This window comes from Panthera pardus, unplaced genomic scaffold, assembly GCF_024362965.1.
Source record: "Panthera pardus isolate Hobbes unplaced genomic scaffold, ASM2436296v1 HiC_scaffold_21, whole genome shotgun sequence".
NCBI lineage: Eukaryota > Metazoa > Chordata > Mammalia > Carnivora > Felidae > Panthera > Panthera pardus.
In genome coordinates this window covers 44,569,460-44,594,465 of record NW_026526777.1, presented here as the reverse complement: position 1 = coordinate 44,594,465, position 25,006 = coordinate 44,569,460, and the positions used below count along the sequence as shown (strand labels likewise).

The 25,006-nt window shown below is 42.9% G+C and overlaps 1 protein-coding gene across 3 annotated transcripts in view; it reads right to left on the bottom strand.

Moving 5' to 3' along the window:
- RGL1 (ral guanine nucleotide dissociation stimulator like 1) overlaps positions 1–25,006 on the bottom strand; it is a 256,412-nt gene that overhangs the window by 121,795 nt on the left and 109,611 nt on the right. The window contains exons 1-2 of one of the 3 annotated variants that reach the window (XM_019427170.2): positions 4,329–4,534; positions 3,224–3,334 (exon numbers count right to left, since the gene is read on the bottom strand). The exons of 1 other annotated variant lie outside the window; for it this stretch is intronic. In XM_019427170.2, the coding sequence (XP_019282715.1) occupies positions 3,224–3,334; positions 4,329–4,355 (138 nt within the window). In that variant the 5' untranslated portion in view covers positions 4,356–4,534. Of the gene's footprint in view, positions 1–3,223; positions 3,335–4,328; positions 4,535–25,006 lie in introns of those variants that run through there. One more of the 3 variants, XM_019427176.2, reaches the window with a different exon arrangement.

Sequence of the window (25,006 nt, the reverse complement as noted above, 5' to 3'; positions counted from 1 at the left end):
AAGCTAATTGAATGGTTGGATGAAATGACTTTTTAATGTCCCTTCCAATCCTGAGGTTTTATGATTCTATGACATAATTGGAGCCACTTCTCCTTGAGGGCTCTAGCTAAGAAAAGTTATCCTAGGCTAAGAAGTTATTGTAAAGGGAAAATGGGGTCAGTATTTCAATAATATTTGGTTTTTCAAAGTTTTCCAACATAACTTCACTGTCAACAGGCAAAGCTGCAGCCACATGTAGAAGTAAACCCGGCCCGGGCCATATTCTGTTGTATATTTTACAACCAAAGGCAGAGGGTTTTACTTCAAAAGATCAACGAAACATAAAATTTAACACACAAACCAAAAAAGAATGTTCTGAATGTTTTGGATTGTATGATACTTCCCATCTGAGGGTGCGGAATTATTTTTGCTATCCTTTCCAAATTGAATCTTAATTGTGTTTTGCGATCTGAGTACTAGAAAATACAAAAATTGTGCTCAGTCTTTTAGGCTTTTTGAATAATCTTTTTAGACATATAATGAGAGCTACGCCCACCCTCATGTGCTACATAATCTCATACGTATCTTTGGTGCACCATACTTCATACATCCAAAATGGAGAATTTATCAATCAGATACATATCTTCCCAACAAGTATGTCAATTTGTGGTTCAAATTATCATTCAGGATGTAAAGAAGAGAAAGTCCCATCACTCAAGTCCTGCACCACAGATAGTATCTAAGCAAAAAGCACACCATAAGCATAAGTACACCATAAGCATCTTTGGTCTTCTGAGCTGATGTTCTCTTCCACTATTATGGAAATGGTCTGAAAGTTCCAGGCAGCTCCTGACAGCAAGAGATTAACCAACTGGGTTCGAATCCAACCTCTACCACTTCCTAGCTATGTGACCCAAAAATCAATTTAACTTCTCTAGACATTAGTTTCCTTATGGGGGGAGGGGGAAAGATATCACAACACCACCTTCCTCATAAGATTATTGACATACTTCAGTAATACCCTCACCTCCATCTCTAGTTCACCCTAACACTGGTTGCTTTGGAGAATTTTGGAAGGGCTACTGGAATGTAGGAAAACAAATATGGAGAAGCCACTCAGTCCTCAAAAGAAGGGTTTGCAATTCCTATGGCTCAATTGGTTGAGTCGCATTTAATTAAGTCTGGAATTCCAAGGACAAAAACAGAGCTTCCCAACAGGACACCAAAGACAAGGAAACACGTGGGATCAGAGTTGGAAAGTTCCTAAGAACATGCTCTTGAGGTCTGGGAGGGTAGCCACAAATCACACTTTGTTGCAATGGAGAAGGGACAGATTCTTCTATCCACTCTAAGAAATCTTTTCACATTGTCTCCCTCTCGATATTTCAGCTCTACTGCTAAATCCATGGTGAACCAACTCTGAACTCTGTATACATTTGAGCACACTGAGAGCGAGGAGAGAAGAGAGGCAGAGTCTGGCAACAGAAAGTGAGTGAGAATCACGACATAACTATGAACATCTCAGCGAACCATACCTTGTGTGTCTGGGGCCTATAGAGTTAACCCCTCCATTTTCCCCTGACTTATTCATTCGTTGCTGTTGTGTTTGGCTGAAAACTAAAACTGTCACCCAAGTAACATTGGTCTCCTTAGAAAGACAGGAACAACACAGCATCAGGAAACATAATGACCCTGTGAAAGGCAGCTGGTTTAGAACTTGTGAATCATTTTGAAATACGCAGACAAGCCACACCACATCAATACCACATGTAAATAAGACGCACACAACCCCCCAAAATAAAGTGAAGACTTGCCAGAACTCTGGTTCTGCTTTCCCTGTCAGGTCTGCTGGGGAGGCACCGAGTGCTTTTGAAAATCATATTCCGAGTAAGGTGCCTGTTAGACAAGTGAAGACCTCTGGTCTTCAAACGGAAGATTCCTACCTTTCCAGGCCACACCCGCAGATGTGACTAACGGTTCACTGCCCTACTGGGAGGTACCTCGGTCCCAAGTACAGAGCAGGAAAGGCCCGAGTTGAGGTAGCTGGGGACGCCCGAAGCAATGAACACCCGTGTCAGCAGACTAGCGGACCCGGAGCAGAGGAAATCACGGCTGCTGGCCATTCTGCCTTAAACTCAGGGAGTTATAAGTTAACGTGTTGCCTCTGGTCTCGACGTGAGGCTCTGGGCACTTTGGTTTCCTGTCCTCCTTCACATCCCGCCTTTGCTGCTCAAACACTGAATTCTGTGAAACCCAAAGCCAGTAGAGATTGGATACAAGTGCCCAATCTTCATTGCTCTCAAGTCCATCCCCTATGAAGGCTGAGTGCAGCTGGCCTGAGGCCAGGTGAGACCATACTTCATCCCCTCTCTCCAGCCTACCGTGATCTTCTTTCTCAAGGCTTTTTGTATCACCTCTCACTGCTGTCTCTTGAGGATTACTTCTATCTCCAGATCAAGAATTCCTTCGTTCTTCCACATGTTGGTATTTGCTGGAGTAGCGATCCTTGTCGCCAAGCTTTCCATTTCTCACGGGGATGTGCCGAAGGAGCCATTAGGTGATAATAGATAACTCACATGATCTCAACCAAGATTTTAGAACCTTGGTGGAAAAAAGTCTTGTTTATGGAAGCAGTGACTCTCCAAAGAGCCAGCACTCTGTGCACGCTACATATGAAGTCGTGGACACTAAGTGTGCATTTGTCTCCTCGCGGGCTGCAGAAAGGAGGTAACAGTGGGAAATCTGCCACCACCTCCCCCCGTAGGCAGCAGATCAGGAATGGTCTGTGCCCTGAGCATCCTGGATACGTGGTAGAGGTACAGGAGGAGAGGGGCTCTCAGCATCAACAGGGAGAGGACAGGGAGAGAAAAAGGTGCCATATGGGCAAAACTGCTTATGGCTGTCTGCACAGAGTGCTGCTTTCTGGTCCTTGTTACTGCGTGTCACTTTCGGCCACTCCACCCCCACTCTCTTTGCCAAAAGCCTCAACATTTCTAAGAGGTTCTGAATTATTGACAAACCTAGGGAAGATGCTTTGGAAAACATTAAGTACAAAAACAGACCTGAACAGCTAGTGCAAACACTCGGTCATTGGCAGTTTCCTTTTGAAGGCCAAAAGAGAAGAAGACGACGAAGGAAAGAAAAAAAAAAAAAAAAAAAGGCTGCCTCTGCTAAATAATAATGATATTCACAGAACAAGAGACTCTGCAGCTCCAAAGTTCACAGTGTCTCCAGCTTTACTCACCCCTAGCCATCTTGCTCCTTTATTGGCAGCCTGTTGAATCTGGACTCTTTTGAGGGTGACATGGTAAACAGCTCCTTCCTCTACCTCTTCACCCCAGTCCTGAATCGAGCTCTGCCAGGGGATGGGATAAAGAGAAAGAAAAAGAGTATTTTTTTTTTCCTCTCTGCTAACCACAATCTATCCCAGCTGCTTTACTGCTTACACCAGCACTCAGGGCACAAGACGGGCTGTTCAAAATAAATATTACAATCAGAGCAATACAAGACACATTGCGATAGAAGGAATGCTGAAATTTTCTTGGACCCCAGCCCTTTCCTGTGGTATCAAGATCCCTGGACTTTTCCATGTAGTTATTTTTCCTACACTCACTCACACAACTTAGGGGGTTTTCTTAAGTCTTTTTCCCCCCCTCCTTCTTTAAGACACTATGATTTAATCCTGATTAACACCTCCCCCCACTTAAGTGAAAAGAAAAATAATTCGTTGGTACAAAGTCTGTACTACTTTTATAAGTGGCTCAGTTACTTGAGCATACTACATTTTAAACTCAGGCACAAACAAGTGTCTAAAACGCCAGGAGCCCTGACTCCCTTGGAAGTGAAACGCTCCCCGTGTCTTTTTCTCCTCTTGCTGTGCTGGGACCCAAAAAGTTAGCGGGGTTGGAGGTAAAAAGTGTTTATTTCCGGAAAAGAATCTGGCAAGTGCAGAAAAAGCAACACATCATCATGCAGCCGCAAGTGAAAGGCGTGCGCGACCCCCTGGACTTCCACGTCCCCAGCTACAGCCCGAGTGGTGTTAAAGAGCCGCCGGGGCGCGGGAGCGCTCCCGGGTTCACCCCGACTAACAGTCCTCTGTCCTTAAAAGTTTCCCTTTCCCGACAAACATCTGCCCCAGACACACCAGAGGCAACTGCCGACAAAGTAGGTGTCGTTGAAAAGAAGACACGCCGAGAGGAAAGCGTACAAAGCGGAGCGAGGCAGCCTCAGCTCCCAAGTAGGGGATCGGATGGCCCCGTCCGCTCCGAGAGAGTCCAAAACACACCCGGAGAAAGCGGCAGAAGATTCCCCACCAGAGAAGCCTCGGGAGAAGGCAGAGTTCTCTTTACCATTTTAGCTTGCCAAAGCAATTTCATTCTCAGTTTTCTCTTCGGTCCGCGGCCGCGGCATCCTGCGCCCCGCTCCGGGCCCAACGCGGTCTCGGCCGGCGCGCCCGCCGCGCCCCCAGCCCCACCGCCCGCGCGCCCGCCGCGCCCCGAGCGAGCACAGACCCGCGCGCTGCACCCGCCGCCGCCGCCGGTGCGCGCGACTCGGGCCACAAAGGGAGCGCGGCGAGCGAGGGCGCCGCAGACTCCTCCCCGCGCCGCTCCGCCGCTCCGTGATGTCAGGCTTTCCTGTTTGTGCTCCGAGCACACTCTCCCTTTCTCAAATCCCATGCATAAAGTTAGCATGCAGTAGTTTCTCCGGCCCCGAAGGCGATCGGGACACAAGCCTTTCAAGGTGCTCAGGTTTCCTAGACGGTCACCAGGTGCCAAGAAAGCACCGTGCGCTGTGTGTGTGGGGGGGGGGGGGGGGGGGGGCGGGGGGGTGTACGAGTGTGTGTCCTCTTCCTTTGCTAAGAGATAAAGGGGGAGCGGGCAGAGCCAAAAGGATGGGAGGAGAGGGTCGGGAAAACTTTTGTTACCTACTGAATTTAGGTTAAATCAGAGCTGCCCCCAAAGAGAGGGGCAGTACTAGAAGCCAGGAAGTTTTTCATTAGGGCAAAAAAGAAACGGTCAGAGGATATTCCAAAACCCATGCCCAGGGGCCCTACCCGGTCGCGCATCAGCACGCTGCCAACAGGAAATTGCTCTGGACTTCTTTCTGCCACCCATTATGATAAGGCTCATCCACAGTAACTGGCCATCGTGGGTGGGAAGGGGACAAAGCAGAATAGGGTTTTGCTGGGGCTGACAGCGCGGAAAGTGGGCCATCAGTGGCCCTGGAGGTTCTGTGAGTCTTTGTGAGACAGCCATCAGTTGAGTTGTCCCTACTGTAGGGACACAGCGGGATAGTAACAGCAAGGACAGAGCCCTTCACGAGGAGACTGTTAGAGGGAGTTTTGTCATAACAGAAAGATCTACTACCAGGACAAAAGATTATAACATCTCTTAGATCCAGTTTTAATAAATCAACAGCATAATACCAGATGATAATGTAATCAAAATGGCACGTGACAGAATTCCATGCCAATTCCAAAAAAAAAAAATCCTCAGAGCTCACATCTTATACTAGTTGAATTTAATCACCTTTCAATTTGTTTTTAAAGACCTCTCACTAATTGCCATGCTAAGGCATAAGGCTAGGATTTGGTTCATAATAAATATATCATGAACTGCAAAGCTAGAGAGTCATGTGTACCGATGTTCCCAGGAGAACAGAATAAACGACAGTGAAAACACATCAAGGAGAAACAAAAGGATTTGGGACATTCAAGAACATCTTGAAGTCACTCAGCCAAGTTCCTCTTATACAACGAGAACCTACCCAGCTCAGTAACTGTGGAGACAGTGAATGCTCTTTTTATGAAACTGAAGTGATTGTTTCTATAATTTAAAAAAAAAAAAAAAAAGGAACAGCACATAGACCAGATCCTCCTTGTGATCAGCAGGATAGAGTGTCCCCAGTGTCTAGAGGAAAATCATGTGGACGCCCTACCTGCCCCTCCTCCTTATGCCATCCTCAGGCCCCCGGTCCACCCTTAGAGGACCTACCTATTCCGTGATCTCAAAGACCTCAAGATGCACCTGAGGACAGTTAAGCCAGCCATTAGTTAATTTCACCACTACTGTAACCTGATTTGGGCTGTAAATTTGGAGATTACTGAAAAATTTTCACTTCAGGGACATCAAGCAGTTTCTCAGCCTTGCCTGTCCCGTGCAGCCTTCCCAGACAGGGCAGCTTATAATTCATAATGCTCCACTCCGGTTTCAGATCTTGTCACCCTCTTCTCCACCAATTCCCTGGCTGGCCACCTGGTGTATAGAGTGAAAACACAGGCTTCAAGGCAAGTGGATCCAGCTTCAAATCCACACTTACGTCGAGAGTGAAGTTGGAGGCACCTGGGTGGCTCAGTCGGCTAAGCATGCAACTCTTGACTTCAGCTCAGGTCATGATCTTACAGTTCGTGGGTTCGAGCCCTGCATCAGGCTCCTCACTGACAGTGCAGAGCCTGCTTGGGATTCTCCCTCTTCCTCTCTCCACCCCTTCCCTGCTTGTGCTCTCTCGGAAAAGAAACAAAAAGAAAAGAAAGAAAAAGAAAAAGAATGACCTTGGGCGCTACCTCCCTGAGCCTTAGTTTCCTCATCTGTAAAAAGGGACAAACATCTACCTCCTCACAGAGTTCGAAAAAGGATTAAATGAAATATGTATGCAAAATATCTAGCAAATGGTAAGTAATCAAAAAGTTCTATTCCCTTATTATTGCATTTCTTCCCAAACTGTATTTTTTTCCAGACTCACTGAAAAGTTATATATGTATGCAGTGTGGGGAACCCTGAAATCATGTCTTCTTACTAAATTGCATTATAATTTCAGAGAGGTTTTCCAAGAATAACTTTTTATTTATATCTGATAATGTATGTGATGTTGTTCAAATGCTTAACCACACACACACACACACACACACACACACACACACACACACAGGTCTGGTTATACTAGATAGTGCATTAAGTGTTGCATTTTACAATTTTCAAAATATTCATTTAAAAATATTTCACCTGTAGGCAGCTCAGACAGTATTACCTTATTACACATACCTTTGGGTTAAAATACTCCTGGCAAATATGTGGGAAGGATAAACCAGTAAGCCATTTATAATTAAGTTTGAATTTATTTACCAGATTAGCTTGCCCATGATCTGGCAGGGTCCTAGAGGACAGGTCAAGTTTTGTTAAAAGGAGATCAGCAATGTTCTGTAATTTTCAGTGTATGAGTCTTTCATCTCTTTGGCTTAGTTTATTCCTAAGTTTTTATTCTTTTCGATGCTATTGTGAATGGGATTATTTTCTTAATTTCATTTTTGGACTGTTGGTTGTTCTTATATAGAAATGCAATTGATTTTTATACACTAATCTGGCATCCTATAACCTTATTGAATTCATTTATTCTAAAAATTCACTTGTGGACACAAATAAACGAAAATACATCTTGTGTTCATAGATTTGAAAACTTAATTATTGTTAAAATATCCATACTACCCCAAGAAATCTACAAATTCAATGCAATCCCTAACAAAAATGCAATAGCATTTTTTACAGAAATAGAAAAAAAAAATCCTAAAATTCATATGGAACCAGAAAGGACACTGAAAAGCCAAAGCAATCTTGAAAACAAAGAACAAAGTTGGAGGTGTCACATTTTCCAGTTTCAAAACATATTAATAAGCTATAGTAATCAAAACAGTGTGGAACTGGTATACGACAGACAAATAATGGACCAATGGAATCTAACAGAGAGCCCAGAAATAAACCCACACATATACAGTCAAGTGATCTTTGAAAAGGGTGCCAAGAACAAACAATGGGGAAAGGACAGTCTCTTCAACAAATGGTTCTGGGTAAACTGGATATCCACTAAACTCCTAGAATGCATAGAGGAAAAGCTTCATGACATTGGTCATGGCAATGGTTTCATGGATATGACACCAAAAGCACAGGCAACAAAAATGAAAATAGATGAGCAAGACTAGATCAAACTAAAAAGTTTCTATACAGCAAAGGAAACAATCAACAGAATGAAAAGGCAACATATCATATAGAAGAAAATATCTGCAAACAACATAGCTGATAAGGAGTTAAAATCCACAAGAAATAAGAAACTTCTACAAATCAACAAAACAAACAAATAAAATAATCCAATTTAAAAATGGCCAAAGGACTTGAATAAACATTTCTCCAAAGAAGAGATACAAATGGCCAACAGACATATGAAAAGATGCTCAACATGACTAATCATCAGGGAGACGCAAGTCAAAACCACAATAAGATATCACCTCACACCTATTAGGTGGCCATTATTCAAACAAACAAGAAAAAAAACGTTGGCTGGGATGTGGAGAAAAGGGAAACTTTGTATACTGTTGGTAGGAATATAAATTGGTACAGCCATTATGGAAAACATTTCAGAGTTGACTCGATAAACTAAAAATAGAACTACCTCATGACCCAGCAATCCCACCCCTGGGTGTTCATCCTAAATAACTGAAACCAGGATCTCAAAGAGACATTTGCATTTCCACGTTCATTACAGCACTATTCATAATAGCTGAGACGTGGAAACAACCTAACCGTCCATCAATGGATGGATGAATGAAGAAAATGTGATATGTATATACCTACAACAGAATATTACTCAGCTGTAAAAAAGGAGGAAATCCTGTCATATGCCTACAACATGGATGGACCTTGAGAACATAATGCTAAGTGAAATAAGCCAGTCACAGAAGGACAAGTACTGCATGATTTCACTTACGTGAGCTATCAAAAATAGTCAGACTCCTAGAAGCAGAAAGTAACGGTGGTTCTTGTCACCGACTGGGGGAAGGGAGAAATAGGGAGTTGCTGTTCAATGTGTATAAAGTTTCAGATATTCAAGATGAAAAAGTTCTGGAGATCTACTGTATAACATTGTGCTTACAGTTAACATTATGTACACTTAAAAATTTGGTGTGTGATCTATCCTTAAAGCATAGGATACTGCTAGGAATAGTTGCCTATTTGGTTGCCTATTTCTGTTGCCATATTTGGTGGTCACTGATAAGTCCGTAGCAATACAAGGATTCTAGGATGTCACAGGAGAGAAGGAAGATATATAGAAGAACGCCAAATTGGAGGACGAAACTTGCTTACTTTACAGTTTCACCAGAGCCAATAGAGAGCCGGTTAAGAGCAAATATAAGCAGGGGCACCTGGGAGGCTCAGTCAGTTAAGCGTCCAACTTCAGCTCAGGTCATGATCTCATAGTTCATGGGTTTGAGCCCCCCATCAGGCTCTGTACTGGCAGCTCAGAACCTGGAGCCTGCTTCAGATGCGCTCTCTCTCTCTCTCTCTCTCTCTCAAAAATAAATAAACATTAAAAAAAGAGAGCAAATATAAGTAGCAGATTCTTTAAGAGAATGTATCTACAAGTGGAAATACGTAGTTTACATATTCTCTTCATTCATGTATCTATTCACTGGCCTCTCTGACACCACACTTTCCTAGATTTTATTCTACCTCTCTGGCTGCAAGAAAAAGTGAAAAATACAAAAGCTATGTATACTTACATAGGCAGCATGCCACAGAGTAATACTTATGTGCCTGGCTAAATGAGGGGGCATCTGAGAGTCAGAGTTTGAATCTGAGTTCTAGAAGCTTCCAACCAAGTGTCTGACCCTCACTTCTCACAGCATGAGTGTCCTCATCTGTCCCCTTCAAGCTCATCATGAGTGTTAAATAAACTATACTACGTAAAACACCTAACATAATAAACCATGCTGTATAAAACACCTAATCGAGTTCTTGGGATATAAGAGGCCTTGAATAAAAATGCATCTCCTTCCCTCCCTACCCCCCACATGTTCCTGGCATGTTCTTTACAAGTTTGCTTGTTTCCTTGTTTTCTTGGATAATAAGTTGTAATGCATGACAGAAAAATAAAGGCAGTGCAAGTATAATGGACATTGTACGTGGAAATAAGTACTGACACACTTGTCTTGAAACTGGCAATATCAGCATAAGATGGTAAGAAATGGGAAGGCCTTGGTTTTGTCCTCAAAGTCAATGCCAGACTATAATGTCCTATGACCAGTCAAAAGTTTAGGGGTGCCTGGGTGGCTCAGTCAGTTGAGCATCCGACTTCAGCTCAGGTCATGATCTCGCAGTTTGTGAGTTCGAGCCCCACGTCAGGCTCTGTGCTGACAGCTCAGAGCCTGGAGCCTGCTTCGGTTTCTGTGTCTCCCTCTCTCTCTGCCCCTCCCCCGCTCATGCTCTGTCTCTCTCTCTCTCTCTGTGTCAAAAATAAAAAATAATAATAAAACATTAACAAAATTTTTTTTTAAAGTTTAGAGGAAAAACGGTCCTAAGAAAACAATAACAACAACAACAAATATGGGAAGAAAACTAAAAAGTGAGAGGTCAGGATTCTCCTTCCACACCTTAGGAGTGCTGGGTGCTTATCACCTCTACTTGCCCACAGCCCTTACCTAAACAGATGAGTTTGAGAACCTTTCCCACTTTTGAGCAAAATCGATAATAGCCATTGTGCAATAGTTTATTTACAAACCATATCTTCCGCAATATGTAGTTCCCTAAAACTTTTTGGTAGGGGACATAAACACACGAATCTGCCAACTCTTGACTCCTTTCCTCCAACAACATCTATGTATTGTCAAACTGCAGACACCTTAATCCTTTCAACATCCCTATGAAATGCTTCTTCCTCTTCTCCAGTCTCGCAGGCTGTGTTGTTCATCAAAGAACTTTCCATAGTCATCTCCCCATAATCAGCAGGGTATCCTGCTACGGTTGTTCCTAGCTCTGCTAACCGGTGTTGCCCCATTCACCTACTCTTTGCTTGAGCTTTCAACCTTGCCTTGCAAAGGGTAAGAACCGGTCATGCTTGGTCAAAGATGATTTGCTTCCATTTTCTGAGGTCCCCAAGTAATTTTACTAATTATCATAGAGATACCATAAGTTAAAATTTTCAATGCTCTGTTATTAGGTTTTCTTATTTAGGCAAGTGAATTACAAGCTAGTTTTAGACAGACTCATTACAACTAAAGAAGAGGCTGCCATAGGAGGCAGAAAAGTGGAGACAGAAGAAACACAAACAAATAGCACAAGACAGATGGCAGGCCAAAGGCAAAGGACTCCTCTGACCATTACGGCAAACATTTTTCAACTAATAGTTTACCAATTGCTGGCAGTTACTCTTAATTGATGTTGATGATGCTTGCCTGAGGAAGAAGTTGGTTATTGGAATACTATTTGTAACTTGGGCTAATGAGCATGATTACCTCATCTAATTATAGATTTCTGTAAAAGAAAAAAGGACAACAGAGGTTTATTCACGTGGTTGAAAAGATCAAAACATGCAACAGTCAGCTCAGACATAATGCCCGGTCTGTGTGATATATAATCAAACATCCTGCAAAGTGGAGAATGGGGGACCTGATGCCATGTAGGGCTTTGACCAAGATTCTGGAAGGAGCTTCTGGTCAATTAGCCTAATCGTACCTTGTTTCAGAGCTAAAGGAACATCCTTTTTCTGTAATAAAGGTAATGGAATAGTACTGAAAGCTCGAATGAACTAGAACTGCTGTAACATAGTGGCTAAGAGTGAGGGCTGCAGTCAGAAACACCTAGATTTGAGTCCTAGATCCATCACTCCTCTCTGAAGCAAGGTCTTTAACATCTCTAAATCCATACAAAATAGGGATACAAAACACCTTCCTCACTGGCCCATACTGAGAAGTAAATGAGATAATACACATCAAGGCTTTAGCACAGTATCCAGCACGGAGGTAAATTCTGAGCTAACATCGTCTGTTGTTATTCATCAGATCAACAATTCGCAAAAGCTAAAGGAGACTGATTATATTACAATTCAGACCCATACATCAAGTAACTCAAGATTTTGCAGTTTGAAGCTAAAACTTCATGATGCAGTGAACCTAGAAAGAACTCAAAGCCTCCACAAACTGTTCAGTCATTGAGTACCATTTACTGAGCTGCTACACAGCACAGAAAGATACCGTGCCTGGTATTCTTGCCCACCTCCTTCTACCTCCACATAGTGATATTTTTGAATCGCCATAACATCCCCTCCTATTCTTAAGTCCCTCTGATAGCTCCCCATTGTTAAGGATAAAAACCGAAATCCTTTTCATATTCCACAGGGTCTTGCCTAGGCTGGCCCCTGCCTACCTCTCCTGACTCCTCCCATGTACTTTACATACATGCTCTGAGCTCCAGCAACCCAGCCATCTTTCAATATCTTGACTATATCTGGTCCCGGTCCATGACAGAGGCTTTACACATGTGATTCTCCTTTTGGGGACATCCCTCCCTCTTCTCAAAGCTCTCCCAACTGGGTTAAATTCCCCCTCTTATGTGCTCTGATGGCACCATGTTCCTCTCTCTGTCACCACAGCCGTAATTTTACATTTCATTGTATGATCTTTTGATAAATATCTGTTTCCCCCAAACTCCATGAAGGCAAAGGTAATTAAATTCTTTCTCATCATTGTTTTCTAGTACCTCCCACAGCACCTAGCACATGATAGGTAAATAGATGTAAATAACTATGATCGATTGCTAGATACAGACACATAAAGCCACGCTGTACGTTCAGTAAGTGCTTTGTAATTGCTGCTGAGTGATATAAATAAATCTCAGATATTGTCTCTACCTTAAGGTTGTTTATACTCTGAAAGCAGAGAAAAGACATAAAAGGATAAAATGAAAAATTACCCATAGAGCCACAGATCAGCAAGTACAGATTAAGAGAACAGGGTCCACTGAGCGATGTGTCACTGAGAGGACACCAACAACCTCGATCAGGAGGCACTCATTCATAAAGGACTCACAGATAATTACAGTTTTTATTGAGATTGTGTTAACCACCACTTTGAAGACAAAGAGAAACATGAACTAGGAGGAAGAAGTGGAGGACTTTCAGTAGGAGAGATGGCAGGTCAAAGGATGGTATTTGGTTGGAGAAGAGACCCAGACAGTCAAGAGACATGAGGTTTGGGTAAAGTACCCAGGTGGCAGAGATTCTTGCATTTTTTGTAAGAGAATATCGAAATGATACAACAGAGGGTGAACAAGGCGATTGTAATACTTGTCCACAGGTGAGTCGGGGATCGGTGGGGAGACAGCTCGGAGGTAGAGCGATCTGATAGGAAGCAATAAGGTAAAGTACATGCCAAACAGCTAACACCGAGGCTGAGGCCAGGGCTTTGAACTAAAGAAATGAATCAGGGTTGACGTTTTGGAAAAATGAATGTTGCAGCTTAATGATAAGCAGCGTGTTGCAATGAAATGAGAGGGGAAAGAACAGACCTGCAAGAATGCCTTTAAGAATGGCACACTGGGATTGTCGAGGGGACATTAAAATAGAGAGAAAATGGGAAGGACATTCTGCTTTGGGGAAAAAAAAATATTACCAGTTCAGATCTGGGGGGAAAGAAAAAAAAGATATTGAAGAGTGATAGGAAGGAAAGATAAAGACTAGAAATGAAGAAAGTAGTTGCAAGTTAGTAATGTATACAGGAAGTTGTCTGAAAGCATGAATTCACATGATTCCTCCTCAGTGGAGAAGCAGAATCTAAACAGTGTCAAGATGCACCCACAACTGAACACCAAACAAAAATAACCAGAGAGAAGAGCAAGAGGGAAAGAAAAAACAAGTAGAGCTTGAGTTATGGAAACTAACGCTGAAGGGAAGCTCATTGTGACTAAAACTTCTCAAATACATGAAAGTCAGACTTGGAATACAGTCAGTGGACTGTAGAATACTTCAAATGATAAGCAGTTTATCTTCTGTCATTATCGCAAGAAGCTATACATATTTTTAAGAGGGTTTTCCCTGTGTAAAAACATACAATTTTTTTTAAAAAAAACTTATCACCGGTTATTCTATTCTGTGACACTCTTCAATAAAATGTAACCAAAGTTAATTGAAAGTCTTACTGTGGTCAGTTACATAACACCAGGATTGCTGAATAGCTTAAATGCAGTGTTTTCCCAGAAATATTTGTCTTTTGGACGAAACCAAGAATGGAAAGTTTCTGCCTTAAAGGAGAACTTTTGAGAAGGTGGAAAGAAAAGAAAACCATACATAACAGACATATGACTTTTAACAACAATTAACCAATATGCTGCAAATAGAGGAACTACTCACACAGAAACACACAAAAACACAAAGAAAAGTGAATTTTACCGCTTTAGAGAGTTGATTGTGGATTGTATATCAATTAGATAATGTCTTTTTAAAAAATCAGAAAATATCTCATAGATTGCCTTTGCCAGGAACAAATGTAGGCACATCTTTGGTTCTTATTACTTTCATGTTAAGCCGGAAGAGTCAATTCAGGCTAACCCATACTGATTCTGCTTTGTGTAAGACATGAAGTGAGGTCTACAGGACGAAAATGTGTTTCATTTGGGGCAGGAGAGGGGGTGGAGTTATTACCTTGGTTTATTCAGGATCTTCTAGATAGGCGAATAGCTGCTGCTCTAGAAAGCTGCCCATAGCCCTCACTCCTACCCTGGTTTTCCCTCAAAGATAATGTGCATGCACGTGTACATGCCTGTGTGTGTTGCAGAATGAGGAGTTTGGGGTGGATGTAGGGCAAGGTGGAATATTAGGTGGTGTATGTGTGTTGTAGGAGGAAGAACTGGTAGGTTGGCCTTCATCTTGAACTTTAATCACAAAAGATGACTTCTCTCCGAAATAACAGAAGGGCACTGTAAAGAAATGATGGCACAATTGTCAGTTACGTAGCAACCTTATGACAAAACAAGTAAGACTTTGTTCCTGTAACCAAATAGGTCACATATTTTACATTATACAAAGGAACTTCTCTCCTGTGACTGGCCAGGACTCCCTCCTATGAAATTAGCACACCCTGTGTCTCAGGAAACCACACCACCCTTGGCTGAAGTCTGTATGATCTTAGCATGAAGACCAGCAGGTGTTCTTGGCATACGAGCCCAACTTGCGCTAAGTTTGCGGCCTTCCCCACCTGAAAAGGCTTGCAGGTAAAGTGGGGGTTGGGTGAGCAGTGAGAAATCCCTCAATCTGATTAGTTCTTAAATCTATACCAGACTCAAGCTGCCCTAAGAAGGTACAATATATTTAGCAGGTTAGCAATTGGGACATAGGCTTGGATGCTTGTAACAGAGTTTATAACGATTGATTGATTGATTGATTGATTGCAAAAAAAAAAAAAAAAAAGAAAAAAGAAGATGGTTTTATTAAAGCATGGGGACAGAGCCCATGGGCAGAAAGAGCTGCCAAATTTATAACATTTTAAACAAGAAGGACTTCTATTTCTCTCTTGTAAAACAGTCCGGAGATAGGCAGTCCAGGCCTGGTGTGGCAACTTTGCTCTGTGAGATCACAGTCAGAGCCAGGCTTTTTCTATCTTACCGTTTTACCGTCGAGGATGAGGCCCTGGTCCACATGGTTCACTGTCATGATGAAATTCTGGGAGGTCCAATTTTGTCCTGGAATCCTTGGAACCTACACCCACAGTGAATTTAATCTCTTTCCAGGACATAGAACTCATTGTAAGGCCTTCTGTACCTTCTTAGGCCTGTGCCTGTAGGACTCAGGGAATTGTGCCCAGAAAAAATGATCTCTAAGGTGAGACCTGAAAGCCGAGATAGAATTAGAAGTAGTAGAAGAATGGGGTGCAGGCAGAGGAGAGACCAATCCAGGCAGAAGGAACAGAATTGGGGAAGGCCCTAGACTTAGAGGAATCACAGATCAAACACTAGGTCGCAAAACATGCCAAATAAGCTGTTCGTTTTTCCTTATAAAGAAGTAGTGCCTGCTATATCTTCACTTTGTGAGCACTAATTCATCTTACTAGCATAATGTACCAACTGGATGCATGTCCCTTGGAAACACGAGGCATGCTTTTGTTTTATTTTATGTAATCCCATAATCCCTCAAATGATCCTCCGTGAAGGGTCAGGTAAATAAATAACTATTTTAATGACTTTAATAGAGCACATCCTATGTGTAAAGCCCTGAATTGCACATACTGGCCCTGGATCTAAAGTAAGGGAGGCAAACAAGCAAACAAACAAAGTAAGCAGGCGAGAGGGGAGGGTGTGATTACGGACTTCTGTGGAAACATCCAGACTAAATTCCAAGTCAGAATGCTAGCATTACAGTTTGTCCCACTTAGAACGGCCATCCTAGCACACCCCAGGTAAAAGTCTGGCACATATCTGGGGGCAAGAATACAGGCTGGATGGAAGGGCATCTTTCAAGCCCCACCTTGGAAATACTCAGTGTTAGCGCTATATCCGATCAGGGAATGGGAGAGAAGACCAAACAGTGGGCTCTCTTTTAAGGGAAGAAAGAGCAACTTTAGATACTAAAGACTGTGAGCCTCCTGAAAACTTTAAGTATGAATGAAATTCCCAGATGGCGGGGAAGGGGTTTAGGGAAGCAGGGCAGAAGCGAAGAGAACAATCCGAGCAGGGGGAAAGGTTTGACCCCAAGCTTAGAAGTCAAATGTGAGGTCATCACAGAGCAGGCAGAGAGAAGGAGGCCACCCAGCCCAGCCCAGCCACACCACCTGGGCACGTGTGCCCACTGCACCCCTTGCTCACTGTCTCCCCACAGCATTCCCTAAGTCGTACTGACAGAAATAGGCAACTTCATCTAGCGTAGACTATCCAAGCCTCTCTGTGCTAGGGTCGTTTATTTGAGGTTCACATGCCTTGGGGTAGGTCGAGATTATGGACGGTTTAGTCACCATGGCATGAGTATCACCAATTTGAAGGCATCAGTGTTTTGGTGTTGATAACTGGCTAGCGCTTTCCATCATTACAATTTGCAGAGTGATTTTACACGAATCAGTTCCCTTATCTTCACAACAACCCCAGAAGTAGAAGTACTATCGCCATTTTATAACCCAAGAAACTGAAATGTCAAGACTACGGAGACAATGGAAATGCAAGAGTCATGTCTTCGGCCCAAGTCTTTTGACTCCAAACATCATGCTATTTTCAGAAGAGTACACGTTACACTTACCGTGATGAGCACTGAATAACCTATAGAATTGATGAATCACTATGGTGCACACCTGAAACTCACACTATATGTTAACTACACTGGAATTAAAATTTTTTTAAATGACAGAAAATAACAAAATAACATAAAAATATACCTTTTTTCTTAGAACATTTGTTTGCCTCTTTGCTGTTGCTTCTATTATTTAGGACTTTTGGCACCTTATAAAGTACAATAGTTCCTCATACCCATTAGTAATCAGAGGTAGGTACATGCACACTGTTGCCGGTACTAAGAATTCTGTCCTTCCCGGCTCTTTCATGAGTGTCTAATCTTTTTCATTCCCAGTGCCACTATCCTGATTCAGGATTGTACTGCCTGGCATGATGGCCCCATTTGTTCATTCATACAACCATGCAGGCAGCCGCTATGCCCCAGGTACTGAGCTAAGTGTTGGACATGCCGTGGGGATCAACACAGAGTCTCTGCTTTCAAAGAACTTACAGTCTAGGGAGGAGAGAGACAGGTAAATAAGACCTTACCAAGAATGTGAGAAGGCTATAATGGAGCAGGCACATGGCAGGGCCCCTGGCATCAAGTAGAGGCGCCTGTTCTAGAGTCATGGAGTCAGGGATGTCTAAAACTGAGACTTTAATGGAAAGGAAGCAAAAGTCAGCTGATGAGAAAGGAGAAAAACGCTCAGTTCAGGAAGAAGAATGGCATGAATGTTGAGAATAACAAAGCAATTTCACAGACAAAACTGAGTATGGTTTGATCTGCTGGAAGGATGAGTACAGCGGAGAAGGGTAGTTAAGAGACAAGGTTGACGTCAGATTAGGAAAGCTTGGGAGCCATGTTTAAGTCTCTGGACTTGATCCTGGGGCAGTGGAGACCATCGAAGGGTTCCACACAGCAGCGTTACATGAGAGACTCATATTTTGTTTTTATTTTTTTTTAATGTTTTTGTTTATTTTTGACAGAGACAGAGCGTGAACGGGAGAGGGGCAGAGAATGAGAGACACGGAATCTAAAGCAGGCTCCAGGCTCCGAGCTGTCAGTACAGAACCCGATGCGGGGCTCAAACTCACCAACCGTGAGATCATGACCTGAGCCCAAGTTGGACCCTTAACCAACTGAGCCACGCAGGCGCCCCAAGAGATTTGTATTTTAAGAAGATCTGACTGTGATAGGGAGAAAGGATTCGAGGGACATCGCCCCCATAGAAATACAATGTGAGCCACTTACATAATTTTAACTTTTCTAGAGGCCACATTAAAAACATAAAAAGAAACAGGTGAAATTAGTATTTTATTAATTAACTTAATTATGCTAATTTTCACATTATAGTTTATTTAACCTACAGTGTTAGGGGTGTGGACAGAAGTGTATTTGGGAAGAGGAAGAGAAGAAATCTGTTACAGGTAAGGACTCACTTAACTTTAGTCCATTTTACACACTAGCATCAAACTAATCTTCCTCAAATACAGCTCTCATGAAGATACTCCCTTGTTTTAATTTTTCCCATTTTTTACCTTTTGCCTGCCAAATAAAGCCCCAACTCCTTAGCCAGCAAGGGACCCTAACCTCTCTCCAGCATCTCCATCCTCCCCTCTGCACAGCTGGGCCTCTTCACTCCCACCTGCAGACCCGACATCCAAGGGCAGTCGTGACCTTCTGCAGAAGGAACGAGAAGAGCTCCGCTCAGCGCTCTGGAATGGAGCAACTAGCCACTCCCACTGCTGGGAAGGCCCCGTGTTGCAGGTCTGACTCCCGGCTTGGAAATCTGCCCGGTCCCTTTGGGGTGGGGGCCCCGCTTCTTGCTTTCCATTCCATTCTTTCCTCTTTCCAGAGCTTGGAAGTCTGCCTGTAAACCTGAGTGTGGCAGCTGGAGCCTCCTAACTGCTGACACACTTTCTTATTCCCTCACTCCTGATCACATTTCTCAGTGCCACCTGTTGTATATGTCCCAGTACGAGTACCTCCCAACCTGGAGATTTGTCACCTACCTCGCAATACCAGCTCTCCTGCCTAGGTGACTGCCTGTCATCTGTTGTCGTATTCCCACGCCGATCCCTTCCAATGCCTTGTCTGTCAGCCCAGACTCCTTCTCCTCCTGCCCTGGCCCTGTGGGCAGGTCTAGCCTCTGCCAGTTCACCATCTTTGGCAGTGAGCCAGGCTATTTCTAGCAATGTCGTGAGCTGGACAATTGACTTTCAAGGCCTTGCAGATTAGCGCCCCACCTACCACTGAAGCATCTTTCTCGCTACCCTTCTGTACCCTTTACTCCAGTCAAAATAATTTAATCATTGTTTGTTATTCATGCCTCATGCTAAATACCTCCCTGATAGAGTCCTGCCAACCGCTCAGCCTGGAAAGGGCCTTCTCCCATTCCATCCCCATTGACTGAGGAATTCTTCATAAATACTGAGTCCAAAAATACGACAATCATAATCTCCTCCCCACCCTGACTGGAAATTACATTTCCCCCCTCTGAACTCCTGTGGCTCATTATCTGGGCTTCAATTATGGATTTTATTGCATTCCTACTTGTTTTAAATGTCTTATCTTTCTAAGACTATAAATAAACATCTTGGGAATAAGATCCATGTCTGATTACTTAGCAAAGCAAAATAGGAGAGAGGGAAAGCGGGAAAGAGAGATTTGGCTTAATTTTGCAAAATGAGTAATGGTCCATCAAGGATTATAACTGAAGAAGCTCACACTTTCAAGTGCCTGCTTAGCATCCTTAATCAAATCATTCCTGAAACATAGGGGATAAGGGCTCCTTGTCCCTGTAGACTTTAAGGAAATTCACTGAGAATCCCTTAGCTAATAATATTATTCTATATATATATATGTTCCTTATTTTCTTCCCTTTTGCCTCTCTTCTTGGAGTTATTACTTTTAATCTCCTCCCACCCTCCCTCCCTCTTTCTTTCTTGGTCTCCCCCTCCCTCACCCCAACGTCCCATGGCTCCCCAAAACAGAGCTGGGATAAATTCATTCACCCGGCTCAGATCCCTTCCGTCCTTCCTTCGGGCACTTACCAGGTCCACAAGTGCGATTAAGGGGGCACGGCAGCTTTCCCCACTGACACAAGGAAACTCAAGGACCCAGGGAATACAGCTACTCCCTCCACTGGCTATCTTTTAAAAATTCAATGGTAGTGGGGAAGGCATGGACTCACAAGTGTTTCTGTTTATGATTAAGGTGGGCAAAGTGACGTCTAGCACCCTGCAGAAAACTCAGCCTCTTGTACACCGTATGGCAGGTGCATCTAGACACGGAGACCTGACTGCATCCTCATTTTGCCAAGGTCTGTGCCACAGTGTGGTGGGAATGAGTTTAGCAGATTGTTCATCATTATTTGTACTCACTTCCCAGCTTTCTTCTTAGGAGCTCCAGACACTTTGGAAAACATGACAACAATCTCACCCAATCCCTGTACGGTAACGACAGCACACTATAAAATAAAATAATTATAATCCACCCACCAAATGTCTGTACTACCTGCAGTATTCTCTAATATTGGACATCTGAGTGGCTTTCATGTCTAATTTTCCTGTTCAACTGTAAAAATATAGTGTCAAATCCTAGGCCATGATCAGGAGTCCTATGATGCCAGCCAGACGTCAAAATACGGGATTTTATGAAGAAGCATTTAACAATGCTGAAACATGCTTCAAAGTGCTTTCAAGTGGTTAATCATTCCCCTCTGGTTCCGCATCTGGATGATGAGTTCCATTTCCCTGATGAAGCTATAGGTGCTGAGTTTCCATTAGAGGCATCAAAGCAGACTCTCTCTTGCCTCACAGATCTGATGGGGAACAGAGTTGGTGATTATCTCTTAAAATACCATGTGCCTGAGCTGGCATGAAATGGCCAAGCCTTATCTTCCAGATGCTTTGCAGGAACGGAAGCCCGGGTGTCCTTGTGGCACGTATATGGAGACATAGTGCCCCGGTGAACAGTCCTCATAATTAGAACCCACATCCTCTTCTAGCCCAGCACACTTTTAAAGTGTAGGACAAGAACTACTCAATTGATTGGCTTTGGAGCTGGATGGATCCGCTAGTAGATGACGTGAGCATCATTTCTTTATGTATCAGATGTCCAACAGCTAAAACCCAGAGAGCTCTTTAAGAATAGAAACAGAAACCAGCCACACAAGTCTGCAAAAACATTATTTTTCTTCCTAGCCAAAATAGATATTTATAATCTTGAGCGTTTAAGTGGGCATAACCTTTTTAAAGCACAATTTGGTAATACTTACCAATATTAAAAACATACATTCCCTTTGAACGAGTAATGTCACTGCTAGGAATTTATCCCGTGTATGTCCATGGACTATTTCAACAAAACATGTGTACAAGGATGGTCACTGACGTATTATTTGTCATGGTTTTAAAAATACATCAAAATGTCCATCAGTACAAGGACACATCCATATAATGGCTTACTATGGGCTGGTTAAAAGAATGAGATGGATCTGTGCGTGCCAATATGGAAAGATTTCTAAGATCCATCATAAGGAGCAAAGGCCAGCTATAGAACAGTGTGTGGACACAGTGTGATCCCTTATGTGTTAAAAAATGCACACATATGTGGAGATGGGCACATAATTACACTCAGTCACTCATTACACTCATTCTTGTGAAAGAATCTCAAGAAATGGTTAGCAGTGGTTAACTCCGGATAAAGGACTTCAGAAGGGGTGGAAAGGTGGCTTAACAGGGTAGGGTACATTTGGGAGAGAGATCAGGGACCAGTTTAGGTTTCTTATTTGTATTCCCCACTATTAAAAATATAACAAATACTCTATTATTATTCTACAGGGTTTCTAAGTTAGTGTCTTCAACAGCAATTGAGCGTGTGGCCAGCGAGGGAAGAAAAAGAGATTTTGGTAGAGCGATCAATAATACCCCTGGCCAGCTGAGCTGAAGAGGAAGCATTCTTGTCCACACAGAGGAGGAAGTTGGCCCCTGCAGAAAGTGTTTAACTGTGCTTTGGAGCGGAGGGGGAACTGGAAAGAAGAAGAGTCATAATTTCCTCATCCGGATTTTTAATTGAATTTCATTCTTTTCTACTTATTGTACTTTAGAAAAGGGACTTTGATAAGAGGAACTAGCCCTTGCCTGAGAATATGAGGGACGAAAGTGTCATCTCAGGTCCCCAGAAAGATTCAAAAGGCACGCTCCTAGCCATCCCCCACCCCGCTGGCCAATCAGAAGCCTAGAAGAGAGGTATTAGGAGGGAATATTGACAAAGCTACTTAGCAAGAGACCTCGAAGGATGAAAAATATAAACCAGCCTTAGAGAACAGATCTTCAAGAGCTGCTGTTGCCACTGAACAACATGACTCCTTTGTTTTCCCAGGCCTGGGGAGAAAAAGAAAACCTTACGCTTCTGCATACAGTCTTGAACTTGTATTCATCAATCCACTTCATGTTCCTGGTTGGCATGGCATATGCAATTGCTTATCCCAGCAGTGTGAAGAGATAAGGCAAGACTGAGACTCAAAAGAGTCTATCGTATGGTAAGTCTCACCTGTCACACAATGTTTGTTTGTGACGTACCTGGAGGTTTTCCATTGGCCCAAATCCACCTCCGGGGCTTTCATTATGGAGCAAGTTTGTCAACATTTACCTGAGTAAAATATCCACTGACACTGGCTTAGATACGAATCTGATAAAAGAGCATGACTTTAACATTATTTTCTACCTGAGGCTGATCCCAGGATCACCATTCCCAGGGTAAGCATGAAATTTTCCCCTCTTCTCTCTCAACCATCCAGTCATTCAATATTAGGGCAGAAAAGGGTGGGTCAGCAACTTTACAAGCATTGTTGGATAATTTCCAAATGCTGGAGCTTCTTCAGGGAAGCTCCCCCCCCCCCCCCCCCCCCCCAGGGCAAGTTACTTCAGCTAGTTACAGCACAGGGCTAAGGAGGCTGAGGTCATGAGCTTATTTACCCTGAGGGCCAATTAGTTTCGATCTGTTTCATGGCCACATCCTGCATCCCTCAACCCAAACATCTGTTTCAAAAATGGATGCCCTTGATGGCGAGGGGTACTGATCCAAAGTAAAATAGATGTGTTAGTTCAAATTTATCATGCTCCTGGAAAAATGACACAGAACATGTCAACAATGTTAAAATTAACACCCCCTAGTGTCTGTTCCAAAGAGATCAAGAACATTAACACCAAGCAGACTTCAATGACCCCACACAACTGCTAGACTGGTCATCAGACAGCAAATAGCTGCCTATTCAGAGAGATCCCATTTCTTCTTCAGAAAGCTGTCCTACTGACAACAAACCCATTTTCCCACTAAGATAATTCTTAAATAAAATTATTTCCTTTAGCACGTAAAGGCTGTCCTACTTGTTTACAGGTATTCCCCCGGGGAGGAAATCAGAACCAAATTCTATACCCTTTATATCTCACTAAGTATTTTACATAAAAACTAAACTGAATGAACATTTTAGTTCTGAGTATTTTTTGATCTGAGTATTTGATCTGAGTATTTTTCACACTAATTAGATACTGATCTTTTTCTTCTATTAATTGATAGTTCCTGGAATTGCCCCAGTTCTTCCCTTTCACCCACACACTATGCATTAAATACTTACCCCCCCCCCTCCCCAGTTGGGTCACAGAACCCAACAGTGATACCTTTCCAGCACTCATAAAAAGAAACAAATTTACAAACTCTTTCCTCAGGCTTTTATCTATCTCCTTGTTTTTGAAGTTTCTCCAATGTAACGTGCACACATAAACAGTATCTGAAATACCATATGCACCCATATCTGAAGCACATATAAAGACCTAGAATTAGCCTTGGGGGCTATCTGACACACTCCCCTTGACCTAGAATTAGCCTTGGGGGCCATCTTACATACTTTGAAATCTGAGTACATCTGCAACCTTAAGCTCTCTGATCTCAAGATAAGCAAAGTTTGCAATGCCACAAATAAGAATCACCACTTTTAATCCCTGATTCCAGAAAATGGGCAGCCACACTGCTCACTTAGAACATGAGTCTGTCCACTAGGGGAGGAGGGAGTCTTGCCTTCTCTGTTGCTTTCAATTACCTACAGGTGGTCCCTGAAAGACTGGCAAAAGAAGTCTACTGGAGGCTCCCAGATCCACAGTGCCAGGCATACAGTTCTGCCAGGGGGCTTTGCCCTCAAAGAAGCACTGAAGCCAGGCCTCAGGGAGAGCTATAACTAATAACTAATTCTCTGGAGGTTGAGCCTGTTTTTAATGATCTCAGAAAGTATGTCACCCTACCCAGAGAGACTTACGCTGACCATGTATATCTTTATTCAAAATCTAAGGCATGGTTGAACCATGAAAGCCATACATCAAATGAGACTGTGTACAGAGAATCTGAGCTATGGAGTCCACACCCTCTTCCCTTTCTAGAATTTCTATTCTTTCCAACATCTTTCAAGAATCTTACCTTACCCAGTTCTTCGTGGGCTATCAAGCTATCCACAGTTCTTCTGTTTACCCCCTAAAGACCTGGAACATACTCTCTAAAATAAGATGCCCCCAAATCTCTCCAAACCATGAAGCATTATATATGAACACCATTTTATTTAATATATCTTACATACTATGTGGTTCCTCTTCCTTACTACTTGTTTATGAGGTCACTAGGAAAACCCCCATTCTCTTGACGTCTTCCCTCTTTTATTTATTTTCGATATCCCCCCTTCTCCCTCCTTAGCTTTTCCCTTCTTCTCTATCCTATAGTACAGGGCCCCTTTTCTCCTTTACTATTTAATCCTAAACACAGGCTCTGCCAGAGCTATTGCTGCATCATGCTGATTTGCACCAGCTGTGCCTTATGGTGGTTAACCCCATGCTTATAACAGGGGCTCCTTAGATCTTCCTCTGAGAACAAGACTCCACATATACATCTAAAAGTCAAAACTAGTGGGGTGGAAACGGAGCCAAGAATAGATTCTGCTTTGAACTACTGATCACATTAAATAAGAAAA